The 23,779-nt window shown below is 28.3% G+C and overlaps 1 protein-coding gene across 1 annotated transcript; it reads right to left on the bottom strand.

Annotated features, from left to right (window-relative positions):
• Nucleotides 1-1,295: 1,295 nt before the first annotated feature.
• Nucleotides 1,296-23,680, bottom strand: LOC107453750 (cytochrome b-c1 complex subunit 1, mitochondrial). Its single transcript, XM_043047483.3, has 14 exons — nucleotides 23,375-23,680; nucleotides 21,409-21,627; nucleotides 19,725-19,854; nucleotides 17,856-18,054; nucleotides 17,629-17,708; nucleotides 16,152-16,264; nucleotides 15,338-15,442; nucleotides 13,915-13,953; nucleotides 13,739-13,833; nucleotides 10,147-10,212; nucleotides 4,644-4,760; nucleotides 3,188-3,245; nucleotides 3,032-3,107; nucleotides 1,296-1,532 (listed from the first exon to the last, which is right to left on the bottom strand). The coding sequence occupies exons 1-14, from the start codon at nucleotides 23,435-23,437 to the stop codon at nucleotides 1,468-1,470; spliced, it is 1,425 nt and encodes a 474-aa protein (XP_042903417.2). The 5' UTR covers nucleotides 23,438-23,680; the 3' UTR covers nucleotides 1,296-1,467.
• Between the last annotated feature and the right edge of the window lie 99 nt (nucleotides 23,681-23,779).

Genomic DNA, 23,779 nt, shown 5'->3' with positions numbered 1-23,779 from the left:
TGCAGCAATTTAACTAAATGAAATATTTATTTTGATATAAAATATAAACTATTTCAGTTATACAATACATATTGAAATCCTGTTTTTTTTTTTTTGTTAATTTTTACTGTTACTGAAAATTGAAGCAACAATAAAGTATATAAGCTTATTGTCACCATTCAGCAGTGAAAAAATTTGATATTTTAAATGTTATAGTGTTGCAGAACTCAAAATCAATAGTGGGCCGCTGATCTGAGACTTTTAAAATGAATCTTGCACCAACATTAAATAATAATTAGTTCTCCGTGCTAGTAATGAATCACTGTCGATCAATTGTAAATGTATGCTGATTTAGCTTTCCCCTTTTTGTCTTAGGTCTTTGCTTCATCACAATTTTAAATAGTTAAAATTTTCTGTAATCTTTCATTTTATTTTACTTCAATAATTTTTTTTTAAATTATATTTAGAATAATACTCTACTTATGGTAAATAATTAGTATTTAACCTACTTATGAGACATAAAACTTTAATATGGAGCTTCATTGCATTTTTAGATATTTTATTGTTTAAATTTAGTGTCTCATGCATTTTTAAGTTTTTTTTATTATTAAAAATCAAATAGGGGCGTGGAAACATACCCGTGAAAATATACTGAAATCTTTTAATTACTTGTCCTTTGATACAGTAAATAAAATTTCTTAACTCTTAAAACCGTGTTGAATGCATAATGTAGTAGTTATCTCAAAAAAAACTAATTTTTCTAACAAAATCCTTCTTCTTTTTTTTTAATTGGTTACTTAGACTCTTGCTAATACTATAAGTCCATTTAAACAAGTTCTTGGATAGTCAGTAAGAAAATTGTGTGAACAATCATATAGTTAAAAATGTAAATCTCCTCAATTAAATGTGTTCTGCAACATCTAAAATTTGTAACAAAAAACATTTAACTAACATGTTAATTATTAATACTTCTCCATTGCTCATAGATTTTTTTTTTTTTAAATTTTAAGATGCTCTTTAAGTTAATACCCTAAAATTATGCATATCAACACAAAAGACCAATCTATATGAGTAAATGAAACTATTAACAATTTTTTTAAAGAGTGTCACTTATACAATTAAGTTTCAAAACTTTTTATTTTAAGAATGTAAAAACTATTTTGAATAATGGTATTAATGTTTAAATAGCTGATTAATGTAAAATTTAAAAGCAGTTTATTAGCTTCAAAAAATTGACACCGCTTTTGAATTTTAAAGCTCATATTAGCTATTTCTTCCAATATTGGTTTTTGAATCAATGTAAAGAGACATTGGAATATAAATAAAACACTTTATTTCTCTTTCTGAAAGGAATACCATCATAATCATGTTGAACCAAATTTTTACATTCTGATTTTGAGTGATTTTGTAAAGCACAATTAATGTGTATACATCTAACTGTCTATAAAAATCTTCAAGATTGGGTTTTTATATTTCACAACTTATAAATTAATATCTTAGCCAATACATATTAGATCGAACCCTGTTATAATCTGTCAATGCTTCAATGGGACCTAAAAAAGAAATGAAAAAATATTTACTATTATATGAAACACATTATAAAAAATATAAGTGTTTAACAAGTCAATTGATTTTAATTTAATTATTAAAAACATTTTAAAGCTATTAGTACATCAATGAAAAGGACTGTGTGATGCATTGAAAAATATCAATGTGTTCAGCACTGATTTGATGTTTGGATTGGCATTTTTTCCAAAACATTGGAAATTAAGATTTACTTGCTATATGTACATAGACCTTTACACCAGCAATAAAGAGCATTGTTCCCAATAGTGATTCTCCCAATCAAACATTGATTACTGCAAGCTAGCATGAAGACCATTTTCTTCTGATTTTAAGTAAACAGCCATTGCCGTGAAAATGACTGTTTGAGTAGCATGGGAAATTACTGTAATATTTTCCCATGTTTCTTCAATTGTGACTCATCAAGCACAGATATATGTTTAGTGACACGATGAAACCTGATGTGACTGCAAATAATTGAGAATAAAACTGTTGTTGAACCTCTCAATTATCGAAACATGATTTCTTTTAATTGTGCAAATCCTCTGATGTTATTTTTTTTTTTTGTTAAAATCATTCCAGCCTTTCATCGTTTTCAACTACTATTTTGCTAAGACATCCACATCTTTCATTATTGAGAAATAATAATCATTATTATAAAATCTGAAAAATGCAATGTTTATTTTTAAAAAAATTTTAAACTTTTAGAATTTTCTTTTTATTTTCATAAAAAATATTGATAATATACTATTAACTTGTTATGGGAGGACGACTCATAAGTTACGTGAATCTTTTGGTGCCAGCTGCTCATAAATATTCAGTCTTTCTTTATCTAATAAAGTTTATAAAGATTTTTATGCATGCTGACTCAATATGCATTTTGATTTTATAATTATATTTACTTAGACATAGCCTGAGGCAGGCTTATTTCTGTTGATGAATTATAAGTCCTGGGACTTAAAATGGGGCTTCTTAATGTTATTGAAGTAAGTTTAAAAAGTCAATTTACATGAAGATTTTATTCAATCTATGTTTAACATATGGATTTACTTTTCTATTAAAATAAATATTTTTGATCGAAAAAGTGTTCAGTGAAGCTTCTGCAATTAATTGACACCGTTAACTAAATAATTAAAATATATTTTTTTGTATTTAAATGTAAGTGGCATACACATTTATCAAATAGCTTAAAAGCAATGCCTTTATGTATGCTATGTTTGCTGGGAAAGTATTTTCATTCATTCATTCATTACAATTAAATAAATAGTAAAGCTTAAAAGATCACTCAATGACAGCAAAACATTTCATTAAGGTTGATTTAATTTATGAGCAGGGGAAAATATAAAAACCTATTGAATAATAGTATCACTGAGATATTTCTAATACCTTACAAAAAAAATTAGAATGATTAATGAAAAATATGTAAGACAAAATTTAAAAGGCTAATAATCTAAGTAGATAGTGGAAAAAGAAAACACAAATTACTTACCCACAGCAGCAATTGCTGGACATCTATTATAAATATATTTTGAACAGACATCTTTCATATGTTTCAATGACACAGACTAAAAAATACAATTATTTTAGTAATATTTTGCATAATTTTAATTTCCAGTCACTAAAAAATACCTCAATATGTTCATACCTCAATATGTTCAATCTTTTCAGACAATGGTACATGGCTCTTGTAATGAAGAACACTTCTGCAAAAATAAAGTATTTTTAAGCATATTCCTATGTTATGAAAATAAAATGCAAAACAAGATATCAAAAATGTAGATTATAAATTGTTTTAATTAAAAACATTGATGTTTTATAATTTTTTTGTTTGACCCCTTGCCTTCCGAGGAAAATCTAAAGATTCATCCCCCAGTGCCACCACTGGGTTCCACAGAGGTGTGCATAGTTTTGGTTTGTATTGGAGAAAAAGAAGAGGAAAAACTGTTTACTTTTAAAACAAGAAAAAACGAAATGCAAAATTTAAAGTATAACAGTATAATAATAAAAATATTTAATCGCAATTAGAGCCCTCTTCACCTGAAGTTATGTCACATTCGAAGTTTCTGACCCCGAAGATAGTCATCTAATTCACTTTCAGGCATATTTGCACAAAAAATAAAAACTTTTATAACTTATTTAGATTATTTTTATTGCACTTTAATATGCTTAGAGGTATTGTCTATAATTATTTTTTTTAAATTTTTAACAAGAAAAATCTAAAATTGCTTGACTTTTGATACCCTTGTAACAATTTAAAGGTTAAAACTAATAAGTAACACATATTTTTTCCCCAATATGTTAGCTTGCTCAGGGTTGCCACTCAAATCTGGAAAAAAAATTCCCTGTACTATTATACACAATATATTAAAAGGAAACAACAATTACTGTGCTCTTTTGTGAGCTATATAGGGCTAACTATATTTATTAGTTTTAATTGGTGGGAAAACAGCTGAACATATTTAAATAATGTTATAGTAAGTGAAATAGTTTAGTATAGCTGAAATATCATGGCTAAATATCCCATAGATTACGCTTTGAGTGGGTACCATTTTTTAAAAGACAAAAATAAGAAACAAAATTCCCTGTATTTTCTCAGTTTGCAAGGAAAAATCAAAATTCCCTGCATTTTCCCTGTTATTTTAGGTGATTTTTAAATTCCATGTATTTTCCAGGTTTTCCCTGTTCTCCATGTAGAGTGGCAACCCTGTTGCTTAGCTAAAAATGTGCATCTTTTTTCCCTTAAACTTTATTACAAGCACAATATTTAAAAAAAAAAAAAATATTATGTAAAATACAGAATTCTTAAATGCAAAAATTATACTTATGTTTTATAAAATAATTTTTATTACTTCATTCTGCTCTCATTGGATGGAATAAATATTAACACTTTTTAGACTGGCAATTTTGCACAAAAACTATGTCATGTTACTGGCTATTATTTTGGAATTGAATAGGGAAGTTAAGTAAAATATTCTAAATATTGATTTCATGCCCAAATATTGTTGATTGATATAACTCAACACTGCAAGTGCAATTACAAGTTAACTTGTCATCAGTCAACAACAGTTTGGGTAATATTAACTTATTTAGTTCATGCTTACCTGCCAATGTCTTTACAGGTTGCTGTCGTACCATCTAGAGACTCAATTAAATTAACTTTCAATGCATTCTTGGCAATTTGTAAATCTGATTCAGTCATGCTTATACATAACCTCATCCTAAAGAAATAAATAAATTGGCAATGAAAAATCTAATTTCAACATATCTACTATACCTAAATAAAGCTTATGAGTTACAATCAGGGGTGTGTGTGCGCAGTTAACTTTAGCTCAATTAAATCGATATATTTTGTTGTCATGCATTTTAAGGATAGCCCACTTTAAAATTTTCAACTCAGACAAAATATGCACATTAAAATCTTATCACAGATTTAAATTAAATTATATTTTTCATTACATTTTTAAAAGGTATTTAGAAATTCTATAAAGAAAAAAAATGGAATTAATGACAATATTTTCTGGTGGAGTATTTTTACACAAAATATTGAATTCTAAAGAACTTTAACCTCTGGGGATCAAACTACGTTCACTGCATGTTAGAACTGATAATCAAATAAGATTAAAAATTGGTTAAGCTTATTATTATTAAATCCATCTAATAAAACGAGAATTATCATGTTTTTATTGAGTCAAGCTTTGTAATGGCCGAAAGAAGAAAAAAATTATATCATTTTTCTCAAAAATCAGAACATTTTTTGTAACAGTAAACATATATATGACAAAAAGGCAAACTAAATAAAAGTATAATTTACTCAACTTAAGTAAAGGAATAATTTCAGAATTACTTTATTTTGAACAGAAAGCTTTCCATTTTAATTTTATTAATACTGAACAACTCATAAATTCAAATCAATGCATAGAAATTTTTATATAGTACTGTATAAAACTAGTATCAATAAACTAATATTTCCTCTAACCAATATATGACTAAAACTTGTGATTGGGTTCAAAATGTAAATAATTAAATACTTTTATAGTAGGATTTCAATAATCTCAAAATGGAAACACAATTAATATGCCACTTTACATTTGTGTAAAAAAGTACTTTTCGTGGATGATCGCTCAATTTGTCATTTAAAAATTATATGACCTGATTACAATGTGATTTGAAATTATATGATCTGGTTGATCAAAATAGATTATTTGTAAAATCCCGTAAAAAAGATAAATTAATAAGTATGAAACTATAAAAGTCCACCCTACAAGATTTGTTACTGCATTTGATGAAAACAATAAATAAGTATATGACCCTTGAATTCATTACCATAAAAATTTGATGATATCAATTGCTAATAGGGTTTTTTTTTTCTTTCATAGAATGCAGCAACATACCCTCCAACTTTGCCTACCTAGCCATCAGTAGCACTCGCGCAACACACATTTACGGCATCCCGCAATATTTGCTATGCCAAGGGCACAGTGGGCACAGATGAGATGGGCACAGAGGGCCAAGGCCTACTGTGCCCATCTCAGTTTTCTTGACCTTGGGCTCTGGGGTGCAGGAGCAGATGTTCCGGTCAGGTGGTCAGCCGAACGCGGAACCCCCAGTGTTTAGTTCCCAAGCATGCTTGGTACTCATTTATCGACCCACTGAAGGGATGAAAGGCTGAGTCAACCTTGCCCGGACCGAGGATCGAACCAGGGACCTGTGGCACGACAGCGCGAAGCGCTACCGCTCAGCCACCGGGCGTCTTGCTATGCTCATATTGATACTTAATTATATTGACTTATAATTTCAAAAAGCAGTTGATAAATATACGAAAATAGATTTTGAAGCAAGCGTAAAATGTTATTTCATATTGAGAAATTTTTTAAAAAATTAAAATGCCATAGACTTTTAAAAAATCATGTTATTTAGATAGTACAATTTTAATTCACATACAGGTTGGTAAACTTTTCTAAGGATATAAAATTATTAAATTGCAAATGAAAGTTTATTGTACATTTATACAAATTTCAAAGAAAAATAATATAACATCTCAGAAAAATGCAAAAAGTGAACTCTCCACAACTTTTTCTCTACATTCATTCAATTGTTACCAAAAATTTTTTTACTTATTTTATTTAGGAAGGTCAGATTCTAAGATGTTTCCTATTAAATATTTTTTACACCAAATTTTAAAGCAATTAAATCAAGAAAACAATTTAATACCAATTTATTGAAAGAAAAATGGATTATATAAATGAGTTTCTTCCTAATAAAACTTTCAGAATTAGAAAACAATATTTAAAAACTTATATCATCTAAAGCTTACACATTAAAATTTATTCTTTAAGAGGAATGAATTTGTATAGACATTAACCAATAGCTAAATTGTTTCAAATCTTCGAATTATCTATTATAATTAAAAAGTAAAAGCATTAATTAAGAAATCTAATCTATAAGCAAATCTGATTTTAATTAAAAATACCCTTAATTACAGAAACACAGTATCTAAACCGCTCTATGCTTTTTCAGTGATGAATAACAAGCATTTTTTGCTCTTTTTAACTCATCCTCAGTAAATTGTGCATTGTAACAAACTTCCATACTTAATTTAGTGATTAGAATTGATTCTAATGTTTTGGTACTCAGACTCGAGCGATTATCAGTTTGATTTTTACGAATCATGCTAAAAATTCTCTCAGATCCAGCATTACTACGGGGAATTGACAGAATTGAAAGTATTATTTTTGGCAAAGCCACATATCTCTTTATTCCATTGTTATCCTTTAACTGGCTAATTTTATGCCATGCCTCATCTACTCTGGTATGATTTAAAATTTCAGAAGGAAAATTGTCTGCCTGATAAAAGGCAAATTCTAACTCAAGTTGATCAATGTCAATACCACAATTAAACAAATCATAAAAATACTTAAGAGACGCAAAATTTGCATTCTGCCTCTTCAAAATGTTTGCCACAGAAGCATGCTTAAGAAAATCATCCTCTAAAGGAAACTTTTTGAGAATATATTCACATGCAGTGACAAAAAGAACTCAGTTGTATCTTCTGGCGTCAGATTACTCAAAATAGATCTAGCACTTGATCCTATTATAAGAGACTCATCAGGTTTTTGATACTTACGTTTCTGAAATTTCACTTGTAACAGAGAAGACTTGGATTAGCTTATGGTAGAAGGCGAAACAAATCGTACAAGAAGCTCATAATATAAGCTCATAATATAAGCTCATTAAATCATCACACAAAGTATGGATAGAAGGTTGCTCTTTTTGCAGGGCAACATTTACCTTGGTGAATACAGGCAATATCGATGTAACAAAAACACAATATATCTTTGTTTTGTTTGATTTAAGTAACTCTTTTATTTTTTCTGAGCTAGCATTCTCTTTAACATCAGACTGTGAAAAAAAAATTAGCAATGGGTCCCACTGCTCAACTAGTCTCTTTAGAGAATTTTCTAAACTTAACCACCGAGTTGAAACATGTCTTAAAATCTTGCGAAGTTTCACATCACATTCTATCCGACAGTTTTTAAATTCATACTTTCTTTTACTACTCTTTTCAAGGTAGTAAAAAACTTTTATCACCACATTCTCCACATCAACGGGTAATGATGCTGTAGCTTTTTGAGCTGCTAGATGAACCAAATGACAAGGGCATCCAATGAATTTCATATTTGGTTGCTTCTGTTTTATATAGCTCAAAACACCTTTATTACATCCAGCCATTGTGTTAGCATTATCAGAACTGAATGCTATGCAAGTCTCCCACTTCAGTAGATATTTTTTAAACTCTCCATCAAGAAGTTGAAAAATTCCCTCACCAGTGTTGTTAGTTGATTCAGATAAAGAAACCAGTGATGATACGATTTGTCCTTTTTCTTCATCATAATAATTAAAAATTAAAGGATATAGCTTTTTATCTAATATGTCATTGCTTCCGTCAGTGGAAAGAGAAAATAATGATGTTCTGAGCTTACTTAGAGTATTCTATCCCCTCAGCTGTGGAAACAGTTATTGCCTGGGTCTTGGTATGTCCACACCCATACTTTTTTGCAATGTCGGAATCTGGGAGCATTTTTTTAAATAAGGCGCCAGAATGATCGGAAGCAGATAGAGAAATGTTGTGCTCAATTAAAAACCGTACGAACAATACTTCAGCTTTAATCACACCATTTTCTTCTAATTTTGAAGAATAAAAACTGTTAATAGGTTGCTGATGCACCTGTGCTTTTGCAGTAGCACAATGTTTAGGACCGATCACGTGTCTGCGACAATCATCCAGTCCACCGTGGACAATAGAAAATTCCGAACTACAAATAGTGCATTTCCCAAAGCCTTCTTTTCCCGATACTAAACAAGAAAACTTTTTAGTATATTCCTCTCTAAGCTTTTGATTATTCTTCCTCTTCTTTCGTAATCCATCGTCATTAGAAACTTCCCGATCCTGATTAGATCTTTTCAAATAACGATCCATCACAATAAAATTTAATAATAAATACACAACTTAAAAACTAACGCGATAAAAGCTGGATGAAAAATAATCTAAAATTTCAAACAAAAACGTATCATTCTTTTAACATCAGAGCAGCAAAATTCAAAGTTGTTTTCAAAAATTTTTATTGAAGTCACTTCACTTCACATGGTGTAAAGCAAAAAACTAACGCAGTTTCTCAAATAACAGCTGCATTCAGGCATATTACAATGGCGCCGCTGATGAGTAACCCTTCATAATTACGTGGTTTCTCCCGACCAAGGCTAACAATTCATGACGTCATTTTCGGCGATACGCAATTTGTGACGTCACCACGCTTGAGAGACGACAACAGCGGAAGCGGATAGATCAGACAGGCGCTTTCCCTTAATCCGTAGTATTTTACTATTCACCTGTAGCTCCGTAGTTTACCTCCAATTTCGTAGCAACTACGGAAATTCCATAGCAGTTGGAGGGTATGCAGCAGGTAAGGCGGATTCATTGAAAATATTGAACAAAATAAAGTTGCATCCCCCAGTTCATGTCTGAACAAGGAATGTAATTAGTACAATCATTATTAATTAAAATAAAAAAACGTTGGATCAAAAAGTCAAATATTTCAATTTTTCATATCTATATTTTAAAAAATCTGCAATTGTATTCTTTAAAATGGGAAGCGATGAATACAAAAATTGGGAATATCAAGAAATAGGACTAAAATAAAGGACAAAATATTTTTCAACAGAAATATCAAGACAACTAAAAACACTGTATAATGCCAAATTTGCAGTTTAAATCAAAAGTTTCAAATCTACAATTGAAATCAAATGTTTCTTATCTATAGTTCAAGTAAAAGTTTCATATCTTACTGGACAAAACATATTTTACAGATTGTATTTACTACAACAGTAGAGCAATAAATAAATAAAATATTATAACATAAATTAGTAAGCACACGAAATAAGCAATAGCATTCAATTCTTTTTAGGCACGTTACACCTACTCAATACAAATAAAAAAATTATCAAGTTGTATAAACGTCAAAAGGGTAATTGAATGCGACATTCTGCATTGAAATAAAAGATTTTAACATTCAAGTTATAAAAAAAAATTATTTACTCTTTACTTACCATTCATTTTGCAAATTGAACATGAAATCGTCAAGTACCATCTTATCCATAACAAAGTAGCATCCCCTAGGTAATAAAAATAATGAGTATAAAAAGCTATATAAGCAAAGGGGGAAAGGTGAATATTCCATTAGTTTATTAAAGCATCACTAATTTATTATGTAATAAATACAAATATTGGACCAATAATTATAAGTGATTTAAAAAATAAGTTTTGATATTAAAAATATACTATAATACTTACCAGACAAAATGCATGCAATTATATATTTATTTTTTGTGGTTCTAGATTACAATGGAGATCTACAGATTTTATGCTATTTGACTAAAAACTATCCACTCTGACAAAATACATTATATAAAATACATTTAAAAAAATTCTTAGCAAATTTTTAATATTTTAAAAAGAAAACTTGTAAAAACAATTATAAAAGAATTAAAACTTTTATAAAACATAACAGCTTGATATTATTCTAATAATTTGCAATGAAATTCCAAACTGTATTTAAATTACATAAACCTTAGCACAAAACTAAACATAAATTTTACAAAATGACACACTATTCACTAAACACTATTTCAAAAATGTTATTTTATTGATTAAACTAATTAAAAACTTGTCAAAGTTAAACAATTTTTAAGCCCATCTCTAAACACTCAGCTGTTTTAAAGGGTATATAATTATCATACTGCTTAAAAAGTACCATACATTATTTTTGTCCTAAATAATACCATTTTAGTTTAAGATAATACTTAAGACATTTTTATTACAAATTTGAATTAGTTTTATTTGTTAGTAAATATTGAAAACAGAATAGACTGAGAAACAGTATAAGAAGCCAAGCTTTAGCAGTTTTTATTTTCAAAAATAACTAATAAACAAAACTGACAATAAAAATTATATTTACAAAAATTTTAGCAAAACATTAAAAATAACATTAAAAAATATCTCATTAAGTTATCTTAGCAGCTTTCCCCCTATATGATTAAGATTAGAAAAAAAATTCTGGGAAAAGCATTAAAATATTTTAATAGAGTTTAAGAAATCTTTTGAAATCCATCATCCCTTAAAAACACTTGCCTTTTTACTCATTCCATTTTTTTTAAATAATAACTTACTGCTTAAATAATAATTACACTTTAGTAAAATCATCTGTGTTTATAGGTTTAATTCTGATTACTAATATTTTCTTTGTTAGGATTATTCTTATCTGGTTAAATTTTTATAAGTTCCACTTTTTCTTCAAGGGAGGTATAATTAACAAATTTTTTAAGTGATTTTAAATTGTAAAATTAGTTTTTAAATAATGCTTTTTTTTAAAAAAAAAAAATGCTATTTTAAATGTTCTTTTCTACAGAATTTTCAGTTTAAATTATAAAAAAAAAACTTTCAAATTGTTTATCAATTAATCATTTTTTTTAGTTTACTTTATTTAGAAAAAAGATTTATGCTCAGAAATTGTCTATTAGCGTGTCTTTAATTATTTTTTAAAAACTACAAATTTTTCTCAGAAGATAATGTGTGAGATAAAAAAAAAAGATAATGTGTGAGAATAACTTTTTGAAATACAGTGGAAAGTCGCATATCCGGAATCTGTGTGACTTCCGGAAGTCCGGATATTAGATTTTTCCGTATAATAGACCCCCAAGGTAAACAAAGCTTAAGACAATCTGAATCTTAGAAGCAAAAATAAACATTATTTTTTGGGCAATAATGTTTTAGTATTATAATGATATCTAATCAATCAAACACAAAATATTAGAAAAAAATTATTATTGCTTAAAGTATAGAAAACGAAAAAAATTTGAGTTATGAAAATATTAATTGCTCTCTCCGCCACTTTGAACTTGAACGATTCAAGCAATAGGGAGAGCCTGTCATTCATTAAGGTGGGTAGGTGGAGGAGAAAAATTCATTTCCTCCTTATTTGCCATTCAAGTTGAGGGCGGGGAAGTGACAGTCTTATTATCTCTGTGATCATTGGCTATCAATCAAGCGTAACAGAGCGGCATGCTCTACCCCTCCACATTAACGTTCGATGCGTTTACCCTTTTCCACAATACTTCTTCTTTCCCTAACACTCTAAGAAAAAGGCTCCAGGAAGTGCATTTTTCACTAGACAGCTGCATAGAAAAGAAAGGGGGAGGGGACTCAGTTGTGATATTATGAAAACAAATCTCCCTCCTTTCCTACATTCCAGAGGAGGAGCCTGACTAACGGTCACGGTACAGGGTTGAGAAAGAAAAAAATGAACAAAATAGTTGCTTTTAGTTGCCTAAAGCATGAAAATAGTAGCCAAAAACTAGGAAAATAGTTGTCGAGTAAGAACAAAACTTCATCAAAAAATATGACTAAAATTTTGTTAATGACTTAATTGTCATATATTATGATCCATTCAGTCAAGTTGGTGGCAAATATGATAATTTTCATATAAATGTTTATATATATATATATATATATATATATATATATATTTATATATATATATATATATATATATATATATAAATATATAAATATATATGACATATATATATATATATATATATATATATATATATATATATTTATATATATATATATATATATATATATATATATATATATATATATATATATATATATATATATATATATATATATATATATATATGAAAAGTGATTACTAAAATTCGAAATTCATGCATTGTAATACCGTTAAAAAAATTGTTTTGTTTTTTTTAAAAATAAAAAAAATCATGCAGAATTTTGCAGCAATAATCATTGAAAAGGTGATCGAGAAACGAAACAGACTTACAATGGAATTTGTGCAGATTGAACGAATTAAAAAGTGAAGACTCAAATTTGCAATTCAAAATTTTTAACATTTCTTATTTTTTAAGAAAAAAGAGTTCAGTGTGTTCAGGAACTATTTAGCGGGACGCAGATTTTTCACCAATTTATGCTTGAAAAAATAAAAAACATCTCTAGGAGTACAGAAAAGTCTCCCAATAGTCTCCTTTTCTTTAAAATAGTTGCTTTTTTAGCCTTTTCAGGCAAAAAAAGTTGCCATAGTCGCCTCATGCCAAAAATAGTTGCATTTTAGTCGCCTGTGGCAACCCTGTGGTAGATCTTTTATTCCCCTTTCTGGTGATTTATGGGTTCAATGCATAAATCACTAGAAGCTAGAAAAGGAAAAAACATGTCAAAAGACATTTTTTTTAAGAGAGGGGAAGATGAAGAGATGTTTGTTTATTTTGATAGTTAAAAAGTGTGAGGAAAATCAACCCTTCCAGAAAAGGGACGTTCGAATACGGGACGTTACACTGCATATGCATAAAATAGTATAAGAGGGTAATTTAAAAATTGTTGAAGATCAAATTCAGTTATTACATAATACTACACAATTTGATAAATTTTTACGCTGTAAAAGAGGTGCCGTTTCAAAATTCAAAGTGCCCTTTTCCAAAAGGGAACTCTGTGTACAGGGTACTAAAGAAAGTTGCAGAACACAATCATTCCTTCTATTAGTGTATTAACATCTTCTTAAATTAATTTATATGCATACAGGTAAAAAGAAGAGAAGTAAGAAAGTAGAAGAGTTTAACATACCACAAACCAGTATCTCTATATGTTATATGAAAAGTTTCAAAACTATGGCATCGCTTCTCTTTGTGAATATTATTAACCAACTTATGAACGGTATGCTACAAAGAAGAAAACAAGGTTAATCATCCAAAAAATAATATTTCCTCAATATTAAAATTGATAATAATTATAAAACTTACATCTCCAATTGAACTTGTTTTATCCCAACTGCCAACTATCTAATTAAAAAAAGAAAAATTACAAAATATGATAAAAGATAATACAAGCCACTTGTAATAATTATACCGTTGTACAAGAGCCTAATTAAAAAATAATTTAAAGTTTAAATATAAATAGTTATAATGAGCAAAATGAAAGCAAGTCATTTATTTTTTTATAGATTGATTCTAAATTTTTAGCAGGTTTCACAAGTTTTAAATTTTATGACATTTAAAAAAAATATGAAAATATCACATGAATGGCAGTATTAATTGAATCTTACAAACAAAACTCCTTAGAATAATGTGCCATTCTACTCACAAATACAACATTAATGAAGGGATATACAGCACATTTGCTCAATTTTTTTTAGCTTCAGAAAACTTGTTATTCTTTACACTCAGCTGAAAATTGATAGATAATTAAATTCTACATAGCAGTATTATTATTTAGATAAAATAATCTTACTTCCTGATTGATTACAACAATTATTATTTTCACAGTTTGGTGCAAAACAACTCTTGTTCAGCTTGTTTCATTCACATTGCTATTATTGAAAGCTAATTTCATAAATGACATCAAAATATTTTAAACTTCTTGTCTCCTGCAAATCTTGATACAAAAGATTGCTTATTGCCAAACTATTAAACAGCTTAAAATAATGCTAGATTCTCCATATTGGTAAAGAATTCAGACAGAAAGATTATAAAACAAAAAATAATTAATTAAAATTTTGTATGAACACAGAAAAAATGTCACATTTAAAAGTAAAAAATATAGACTTTAAATCAGATATTGACACTCTCAAACAATTTCTTTATTTTTCAAACATTTCTTGCCCAAATCAGTTTTGATGTCGAGGGGAAAAAAACCAACTCAATACAGAAATAGAGGAAATAATTTTTGGTTTTAAGTTTCGGTTTAGGTTTATGATAAATAGTTGAACCCCTAAAGCAGTAACTGCTTTAAAACTATAAAATATTTCACAGAACAAACCCTAATCCCATATTTTTCTTCCCCTTTTATGCTACACTGAATGATACCAAAGCTAAGTTCCCTAAACTTATAGTTAAGTTATTAGAATATTATGAAAAACTATACATACTTTAAATAATACTTATTTATGTATATGAGATTGCTATTAAGAGAAATGAGGTATTTTTACTGTATTTTATTATGCAGAGTTCAATAAAAGCTAACCTAAGCTGGCAAGTAAATAGAGTAAAATTTTGTACATTATTAAGATAGAAAGTAAAAGAAATTTAAATATCTCTGACTTTCATTTTTGAAATGAAACGCTTTATTGCAACATTAAATTACAAAACTGAATATAAAGTCAGAAGTTTCCAATTTATTTACAGATATTAAGAATTTAAAATAGGAATGTAATTTAATTTTACTTACCGTTTTTGCCAAAAGCAATGGATAAATATCCTTTGAATCATGACCACAAGTGTCAATAGCAACAGCTACATGAGCAAAAGGTAACCAATCATCTCGATCTCGAACCTATAATAAAAAAATTTTAAACAATGATAATGAAGCTAAGAGCATCAGTTGCAGCTAATATTGAAAATTATTTACTGCTTAATTTATTGGTTGAACATAGAGAAGTTAACACAGAGCTAAATATTTCAACAGAAAAGGTGAAACTTGCAGTACTGCGGTAGAAATAATTACATTTGAATGCTATGAACAAAGAACATTCTACCTCCGTTGATACGAGACAAATTTAGATAATGCCAACTATAATTTACAGGCAAATCATCATAGTTATCTAAAATTACAGCAATCACTATTTAACCATGTTTCAATTTTGCAAGACAATAAGACATCACACAATCGTTGTTTTTAAAAATGCAATAAAACATTGATTTTATCAAAAGAAATGAGAAATATACCTACTTTAGATAATAAAAATAAATTTTTGGATAGTAAAAATTTTCTTTTCAACAGTTAAATTGGAACTATCAACCTAATAAACAAAACATAATCTACTCTACTTCTTCTATTTATGCAACAAACTAGGAAATTTCAGACACATTTTTGAAAGAAATAAACAATTAAAAATACATTAAAATAAATAAAGTAAATACATAATATAAAAATTAAAAAAACGTCTTTATAAGTGTCTAGAACTAAAGTTATGTAAATTTACTCCCTTATAGCTAGAGTTAAACTACAAAAAAAAATAGAACATTAAAAATAAAATACTTACCTCACTACCAGTATATCTGCATCTAGTTACAAGAGGAATTTCTGCGGTATAAGTATTGGGTTGAGCACTGAAATGTTTCTCGGCTAACTTCACGAGATCATTATGATTTATGTCTAAAAGAAGTTAATGAAATAAAGAAATCAGTTATAAAACAAAATATTCTAATGAGAAAATTTTGTGATTCATGCTTACTTATAAAAGTTATAAATTTTAACACTATTTCAAATAACATTGATAATAAAACCTACATACAAAACACTTAAAAAAAATTTGTATAGCAAGCATAAGAAAACAAAATTAAGATTTTCACTTCATTAAATTAAAAAAAAGAACATATTGCAAGTTTTAAAAAAAATAATTAAGAAATGAAAACAAGTGAAAAAAACTATATCTTATACTTTTTATTTTATATTTTAATTTTATAACCAGTGTTGAACAGTCGACCTAATTCTGCATTTACAACTAACACTGTCAACTCCATACCATTTTAATTTTGCGACAAACTAGCCTTCGTGGAGAACTTTTTGATGGAAGAACCCACATTTGCATACATTGAAAGGAAAACCTTCTATGGCTATACAGACATGGTGATTCTAACCCATGATTCATCTACCCCTGAGATACTTCATGTACGTACAGTGGTCGTATCAACCAGCCGCGGCTGAGTTTTGAACTTAGGTACCTCAATGAGCTACTTTGGCTCTGTGTCTAATATTTTATGACCATCGTTGAACAGTCAAACCAATTTTTTGGGTTTACGACAACTAATGTTTAACTCTGTAGCCTTGTAATTTTGAACCAATCCAGAAGACAAGGAAACTCCTAGTTTCGTACCCCCAGTGGTATGATTTGTCATGGGAACATGGAGTACTTTGTGACTCGACAGATTTAACATGCATCAGTCACCATTTACTACACGGGGAGTCTTCGGCCGGTAGGGATCGAACCCACAATCTCTTGAACATGGGATCAGTGCCCTACCAACCAGGCTATCCCGGCCCCTGCATCTTATATTTTATTTCATTTTATAACCATTGTTGAACAGCTAACTCAATTTTTGGGTTTATGACTACTAATATTCAATGCCATACAGCCTTGCAATTTTTAACCCAATCCAGAGGACAAGGGAACTCCTGGATCAAGTATTGGAAGAAATTTGCCTTTGTGGAGGACTGTTTGATGGAATTAACCCGCATTTGCGTTAGATGGAGAGGAAGACCACGAGAACCTCCCACGGTTAGCCTGTCGGCAAGGGGACTCTAACTCATGATCCTTCTACCACTGAGGATATTTCACGGTAGCGCTGTGGTCGGTGCAAGCCGGATGCAGAATTCTTATCGACCAGCCATCGCTGATTGGAAGGTGAACACTATCCCATTGAGCCATCAAGACTCCCTGTATCTTATATTGTAACTATCTTGAACAGATATTTTGAACTTAATTCATTAAATTAATAATTTCATAATTTAATACTTACTTCCTGATCCAACTAGGGCCATTCGAGATGACAAAAAATTATTTCGAACATAAAAGGTCAGATCATCAGCAGTAATTTTTCTAAAGGAAAAAGAAATTTAGTTAAAGATGATTTCACACTTTTAACAATATTCTCTTGGCTAAAAAGAAAAATTGTTCAATTAATTTAATAAATAGAATATTTTATTCGGTAAGAAAAAGAATTTAGGATCTTTAGATGAAACATACTTAATATTTTCACTGGGTCCAAGGATGGATTTACCAAGTGGAGTTCCTTGATATGCAGTCAAATGTAAATAGTCAAAAGTTACTAATCTGTAATCTGTTTCAGCTTCTTCCAAAGTATTCAAAATATCTTTTCGAACTTCTTCCATTTGTTGGGAATCAAATTTTGAGTTTTGCACGCAATCAGATAAGATATCCACAACTAGAAAACATTAACTCATGTACTGTAATGATAACATTTATGATCAGGTAATCAAGATCAGTAAATGACAAGTTTAGGTAGACAACACTTAAAAAATGATAAATAAAATACAGTACCTCATGATAAATAAAATTGAAGATATAAAATAAGAAATTTTTGACTGCAATAATTGTAAATTTGTTACAATTTTTTAACTAAACAAATAACTTTAGCATTATTAAATACATTTAAGCAAAAAAAGAGAGAAGAGTATATGTTCAACTTATACATCTAAGAACGCTCCATACTCAGGTGTTTTCCTAAAAATCATGAAGTACAGTAGGGAACCGATTATCCGGAACGAACGGGACCATTGCCATTCCGGATAACTGATTTTTCCGATTTTCTGAATCGCTACAAAAAGAAGTTTTTTTATTATTAAACCAAACTAAAAAAAAATATTTGGAAATAATCTTAAAAAGAAGAAAAAACGATGAAGGAATACACTAATGATTATTTCCAAAATGATGGTAAGGTAAACATCTATCAAAAAAGAAAGAAAAATCCTAAAATCTTATGAGAAAAAAAACATTTGTTTTAAAAATGGCAGGAAAATTTATCGAATTTCATTCCGGTTTTTTGGTTTTCCGGTTTCTGATTTCCGGATAATGGGTTCTGTACTGTATCTGTAATTATCTTGTGTAAGAATGGTAAATAACTATACAAAAAAAAAAATTTCAAAAACTAGCAGTAGTAATTGCTTTCAAAAACAGAATAAAATTTAAAATCAACTAATACAGAAAAACAAATTAAACTTGAGTAATTTTTCTAATTGTTGAACAACAAAACTGAATATTTGAAATAAAATTATTGATTTAATCTGTGCCTATAAACTACTCTTAATTTCTATTTAAAGTCTAGCTTTAAAATAATTGTTATCTTTGTAGAGTGCATCAGTTAGAGATTACCACCAATTTATAGTAACGCAAACCTCCAATTTAAGGTTAGGTATCAAGTCTCAAAAATTTTTCCAGTGCTCACTAGCTACTAAATGTAATAAAAGTAATGGCCATTCTTTAAAATGTCAAAAAATCTTGAAATATTTAACCATTTTAAAAACAATTAAAATTATTAACAGTAAAATTGTAAAGATTATTGTAAACAGATGTGAACAGCAATTTTTAGATGAAATGAAACTGAAAGGGTTAAGAAACTTATTTCAGCATTTGGAGAAACTATCTTTTTCCGTTAAAATTTTATATGACTATTTTTTAAATTAATTCTTAAAAACATATCTTTACAAGTTTTTATAAGCAAAATCAAGAATAAAAATATTAATGTGAAAATGCAAATAATTTAATGCAAAAAATTTCTAACCAATCAGCCTTGATAAAATATACTCTTTCATAAATTGTTAAATATCATTAAACCTAAAATATAGTTTTAAACTATGTTATCTGCATAAGCTAATAAGCATTATTAAAACAAAAATATTTACTCATATAACTAGATAAGTTTACTTTAAACTATTTGTTTCTGCCAAACTTATAACTTAGTTTGTTTCAGCTTTTCATTGCCAAAATGAGAAAAGAGGTTTCATCAGTTTAGTAACAATCAGTATATTACGCATTAGTACTTAATATGACAAATAACAAAACAGGGTAAATATTCTAAATATAATAGTCTCATACCTTTACTTATATCTCCAGGAAGACATTTTGCAAAAATGGCTGTTTCCTCTCTATCTGTGTATGAACTGACCTGTGCACCTAAGTTTGAGATTTCTGCAGCAATATCTTTTTCTGACCTTTGTTTTGTACCCTAAAATTATGTTAGACAACATTAATCCCTAAAATTTATTAAAATTCTTTAAAAAATTTTTATGTATTTAGAAGCACTTAATTTGTCTTTGCATGAAACATAATTTATCATAGAGCATATTTAATCCTATTGGTAGCTAAAAGTTAAGACATAAAAACACTATACGTAAATTTTCTATTTCTTTTCCGTAGAAGTTTTTAATCAATGATTTTTTTGTTTCATTTTAAAATGTTAATTGAAAAAAAGTATTAGGCAGTATATTTTAACTGACATTCTTTTTTTACTCCACTTTTTTTATAATTCCCACTTTCTTTTTTAATATGTGCTTGCTTTATTTTATTTCAATTATACATTTCACATTGTAAAATTGTGGTTATGATGGTAAAAGAAAACCACGTATAACAATTAAATTGTAAATAAACTAAATTGTGATTAATTACTAAATTACTACTATGAATTGAACTAAATTGTAGTAAGGTTTTTAGAATGCAAAAACATTTTAATTCAGTTGCAGAAATATCTAAGGCCAGGTCTAACCAGGCCTAATATCTAAACCAGGGGAAAAGAAACAAGGTTGCACTTGATTGCAAATGCTTTGAAATGATACACAGGGAAAAATAATAAAATAATTATTTATTTATTTTTACCCAAGCTTATACAAAGTAATGCAAAATTATGTGATAAAAACTTGAAGAACGCTATTTTTTTCTTCCTTTTTTAAATTACACACGCCATTGTCTTCTCAGACATAAGGCGTCTAGCAGTCCAATACAATAGGGAGAGGGCATGAAAGTAGTCACAGGAATGAATGTCAACAAGAGAGGGGCAATCAAATAGATGCTCCCTAGTCATAGGCGAAGTGTTACAGAGCACACAAAGAGGTGAATTGACTAGGTTAATTTTAAATAGATGGGACTGCAAGTAGTCATGTCCAGTAATTATTCTAAGACAAGCAACTCCCTCAGCCCTGGGAAGGAGGGAAAGATGAGAGTGCTGCCAGCCATCCAGAAGGCTAGACTAGAATTTTCCATCCACTAAGTCCCTAAGAGCAGATATATATATATAAACACTATAACAGATATATAAGCTGTTGTAGCAGTGCTACCTAGTGATTAAAGAATAGAGTTTGTAAGTGTGTGGTCAGAGCTGACAGTGTTGAGTTCTTAATGGAAAATTAAAGAATGAGTAACAGTCCATTTTGGAAAATTGTGTCAGCCTTTATATTTTATCAATGATAATTCAGTTTTGGAGAAAAAACTAAAAAGATATTTGTACATCTTTTATTGACTGTTATGCAACTATCTACTAAACTAAAAGCTAAATCTTGCATTTGTTTGTTTTATAGCTTGTTTTATTTTAGCAGATCTTTAATATTTACTCTCAGTGTTATGTTCAACATTTTTAATTAAAAGTTAAAGCCATGTAAATAGTTTATAACAGATAAATTAAGACAGATTGAGTTTAATAATAAAAAATACTAATAAAAATTTTTGAATGTCATTCATATCATTTTTTTTTTCATTTATTAAATTTATATGTTAGACAATAGTTTACCTTTAAAAGCATTTTTTCAAAAAAGTTTCCAACTCCATTAGTTTCAGGGGATTCAAAACGGCTTCCAGCATCAATCCAAAGACCAACCGTAGCACTACCAGAATCAGAAGACTGTGTTGCAACTTTAAACCCATTATCAAGTTCTGTGACTTTTGTTTCTGGTAAATTTAAAAGGGTTTGTGCAAAAGTAGCTCTTGTTAGTTGATGAGCTTTTCTCACCTAAAAATATCAAAATTTTTGAAATATATTTATAGTAAATATAATTTTCAATTTGATAACATGGATGAAAAGTTTTAAAAAATTACATTTATGATTCCACCTTTCTGATAATCTTTCAAAATAGGAACAGCAGGGTTGGCATGATTTAAATCACCTGATTTTTAAAAAAATTAAATTAACTGTAATTTTTTAAAAGCCTTCAATTTACATTGATTTTTTTTTTAAAAAATTAATAGGTTAAGAATTAAATATTTGTATACAATATAATCAATAAATACATTCTTCAGGGTACAATACAATATCATTCATTCATCAAGATTTTTTACAAAGCAATAAAAAAAAGGATATGCATGCAAATTATTATATTTATATGCATATCCCTTTCATTTCAATATTTTAAAAATATCAACAATTTGAAATGTTTTTTTTTTTTCAAAACATTTTTAAGTATAGTATTTTTTATACAATATAATAAATAAATATATTGCTCAAAATAAGATTTTTTTAAAGTCTTATTTCATTTAAAATGAAGGATTTTTACTAACAATGAAAGGGATATGCATATAAATAAGTTTCTTTCTTCTTTGTAGTAGACTAAAAAAAAAGGAAGAGTAAACATGAATAAGAGTAGTAAGAAAGTTTTAAATTATTTTTCATTGAATTTGTATAAAATAATATGGCAAAAAGCATATTTCAATTATGCCAATTTAGTTTTAAGCTTATTTCATGCTTTAAAAACTTATTAAATATAGAGTTAGTGTGAATCAAGACTTACTCCACCCAGAATAACTTAGAATCAAAATGTTTCAATAATATGTTTTAATCTAAATTAATTTTCTCGTCATTAGATATCCAATGGAAAAAATAATCTCTAATCATTTCATTTAATAGTAATGTAAGTATGAGTAAGGGGATATTTCCATATTGGCACTTGTCAGCAATTGATTAAAAAGTTATACATTTTGCCTTGAAGAAAGGTGGTACAAACAATGCTCCTTTTCTGGGCTTTTTTTTTTTTTTCTTTTTAAATTTCTTGCTTGCCATTGCCTAGGTTGGCACCAAAATTTGGTACAGGTACAAATCTTCCATGGGTAATTTAATCAAACATAATTTACAAATTCTAAGAGAAGACTTCCATGTTGGTAAAGATATTCAAGTAATCACCAAAAATTAGTGACCCCTAAGAGCCGAAAAATACATCACAGAAGTAAGTGAACTAAAAGGGTAGAAGATTTCAAATTTTTTTAAACAAAAATTGCAAGTTTTAAATGCTTCTGGCGATAGTAGCTAGTGCGAACAAGTGCCGGTAAGTTTTAGGTACATATAGAGTACAGTGTAGTAAATCAAGAGACAAAAACAAATTACTTTGTTATGGATACAAAACTAAAACAAATAGAATAATAAAGTGTAGTTTCAAAGAAATTATGATATTTCAAAGGCTACAAAGTAAGAGATGGATAAGATTTTAGTAATAAAGTTAACATTTTTTATAATCTTAGAAAATGGGAATTGTAAACAAACTCGTCAGTCCCGGTACTGATCAATATTGTCACAAATTTCAATTGATTTTCCACGGATAACTCCACAAAAACGCATTAATAAAACTTGGACACTCAGAAAAGTTATAAATAAGGTATTGAAATTTCATGTCGATATTTCCCATGTTTAAATGAACGAAGTATCTATGTACTTCGTGCAGAAACAAAATTTTAGAAAAAGCCCTATAAATAGGAAAAAAAATTCTTACTGAGCAAGATCTCAGGAGAGAACATAGAGGTGTAGATATTTTCAAAATATTCATTGTCGCCATCAACTAACAACAGACGATTTTTTCGATCTTCAAGTCTTCAACCTTGGACGAAGTCAAAAAGATGGAAGTTACATTACATTGGATATTTTTAAAAAATAATGTTAGATTATTACAATAAAATTTCCAACTTTTCAGTTTCTCTCGTTGGAGAGTTCGTCGTTGTTAATACCTGACGTTTTCGAATTTAGAAACGAAACCAGTTTCAACTTCTTGAAGAAATCCTTGTGACATTATTTCAAAAGACTCATAGTTTCAGTTCACTTCATTTAAAGCATTTTATAATCGAGACAAGCTATAAGCTAAAGAAAAATAAAATCAAGACAAATATTATATTCATTTTTT

The sequence above is a fragment of the Parasteatoda tepidariorum genome, chromosome 2 (assembly GCF_982258835.1).
Source record: "Parasteatoda tepidariorum strain Cologne lab strain chromosome 2, Ptep-v5.0, whole genome shotgun sequence".
In the NCBI taxonomy this organism is placed as follows: domain Eukaryota; kingdom Metazoa; phylum Arthropoda; class Arachnida; order Araneae; family Theridiidae; genus Parasteatoda; species Parasteatoda tepidariorum.
Note: the sequence above shows the minus strand (reverse complement) of the source record. Positions and strands in the feature narration are given on the sequence as shown.

Bases quoted from the DNA above. Each gene is read 5' to 3' on its own strand.
- LOC107453750 (XM_043047483.3), bottom strand. From the start codon at position 23,437: ATGGCGACAATGAATATTTTGAAAATATCTACACCTCTATGTTCTCTC. The intron at 15,443-16,151 runs GTAAGTATTTTA...TTTTTATTATAG, and splicing joins GCAGATATACTGGTAGTGAG to GTTCGAGATCGAGATGATTG. The intron at 1,533-3,031 runs GTAAGTAATTTG...TTTCTTTTTTAG, and splicing joins TCCAGCAATTGCTGCTGTGG to GTCCCATTGAAGCATTGACA.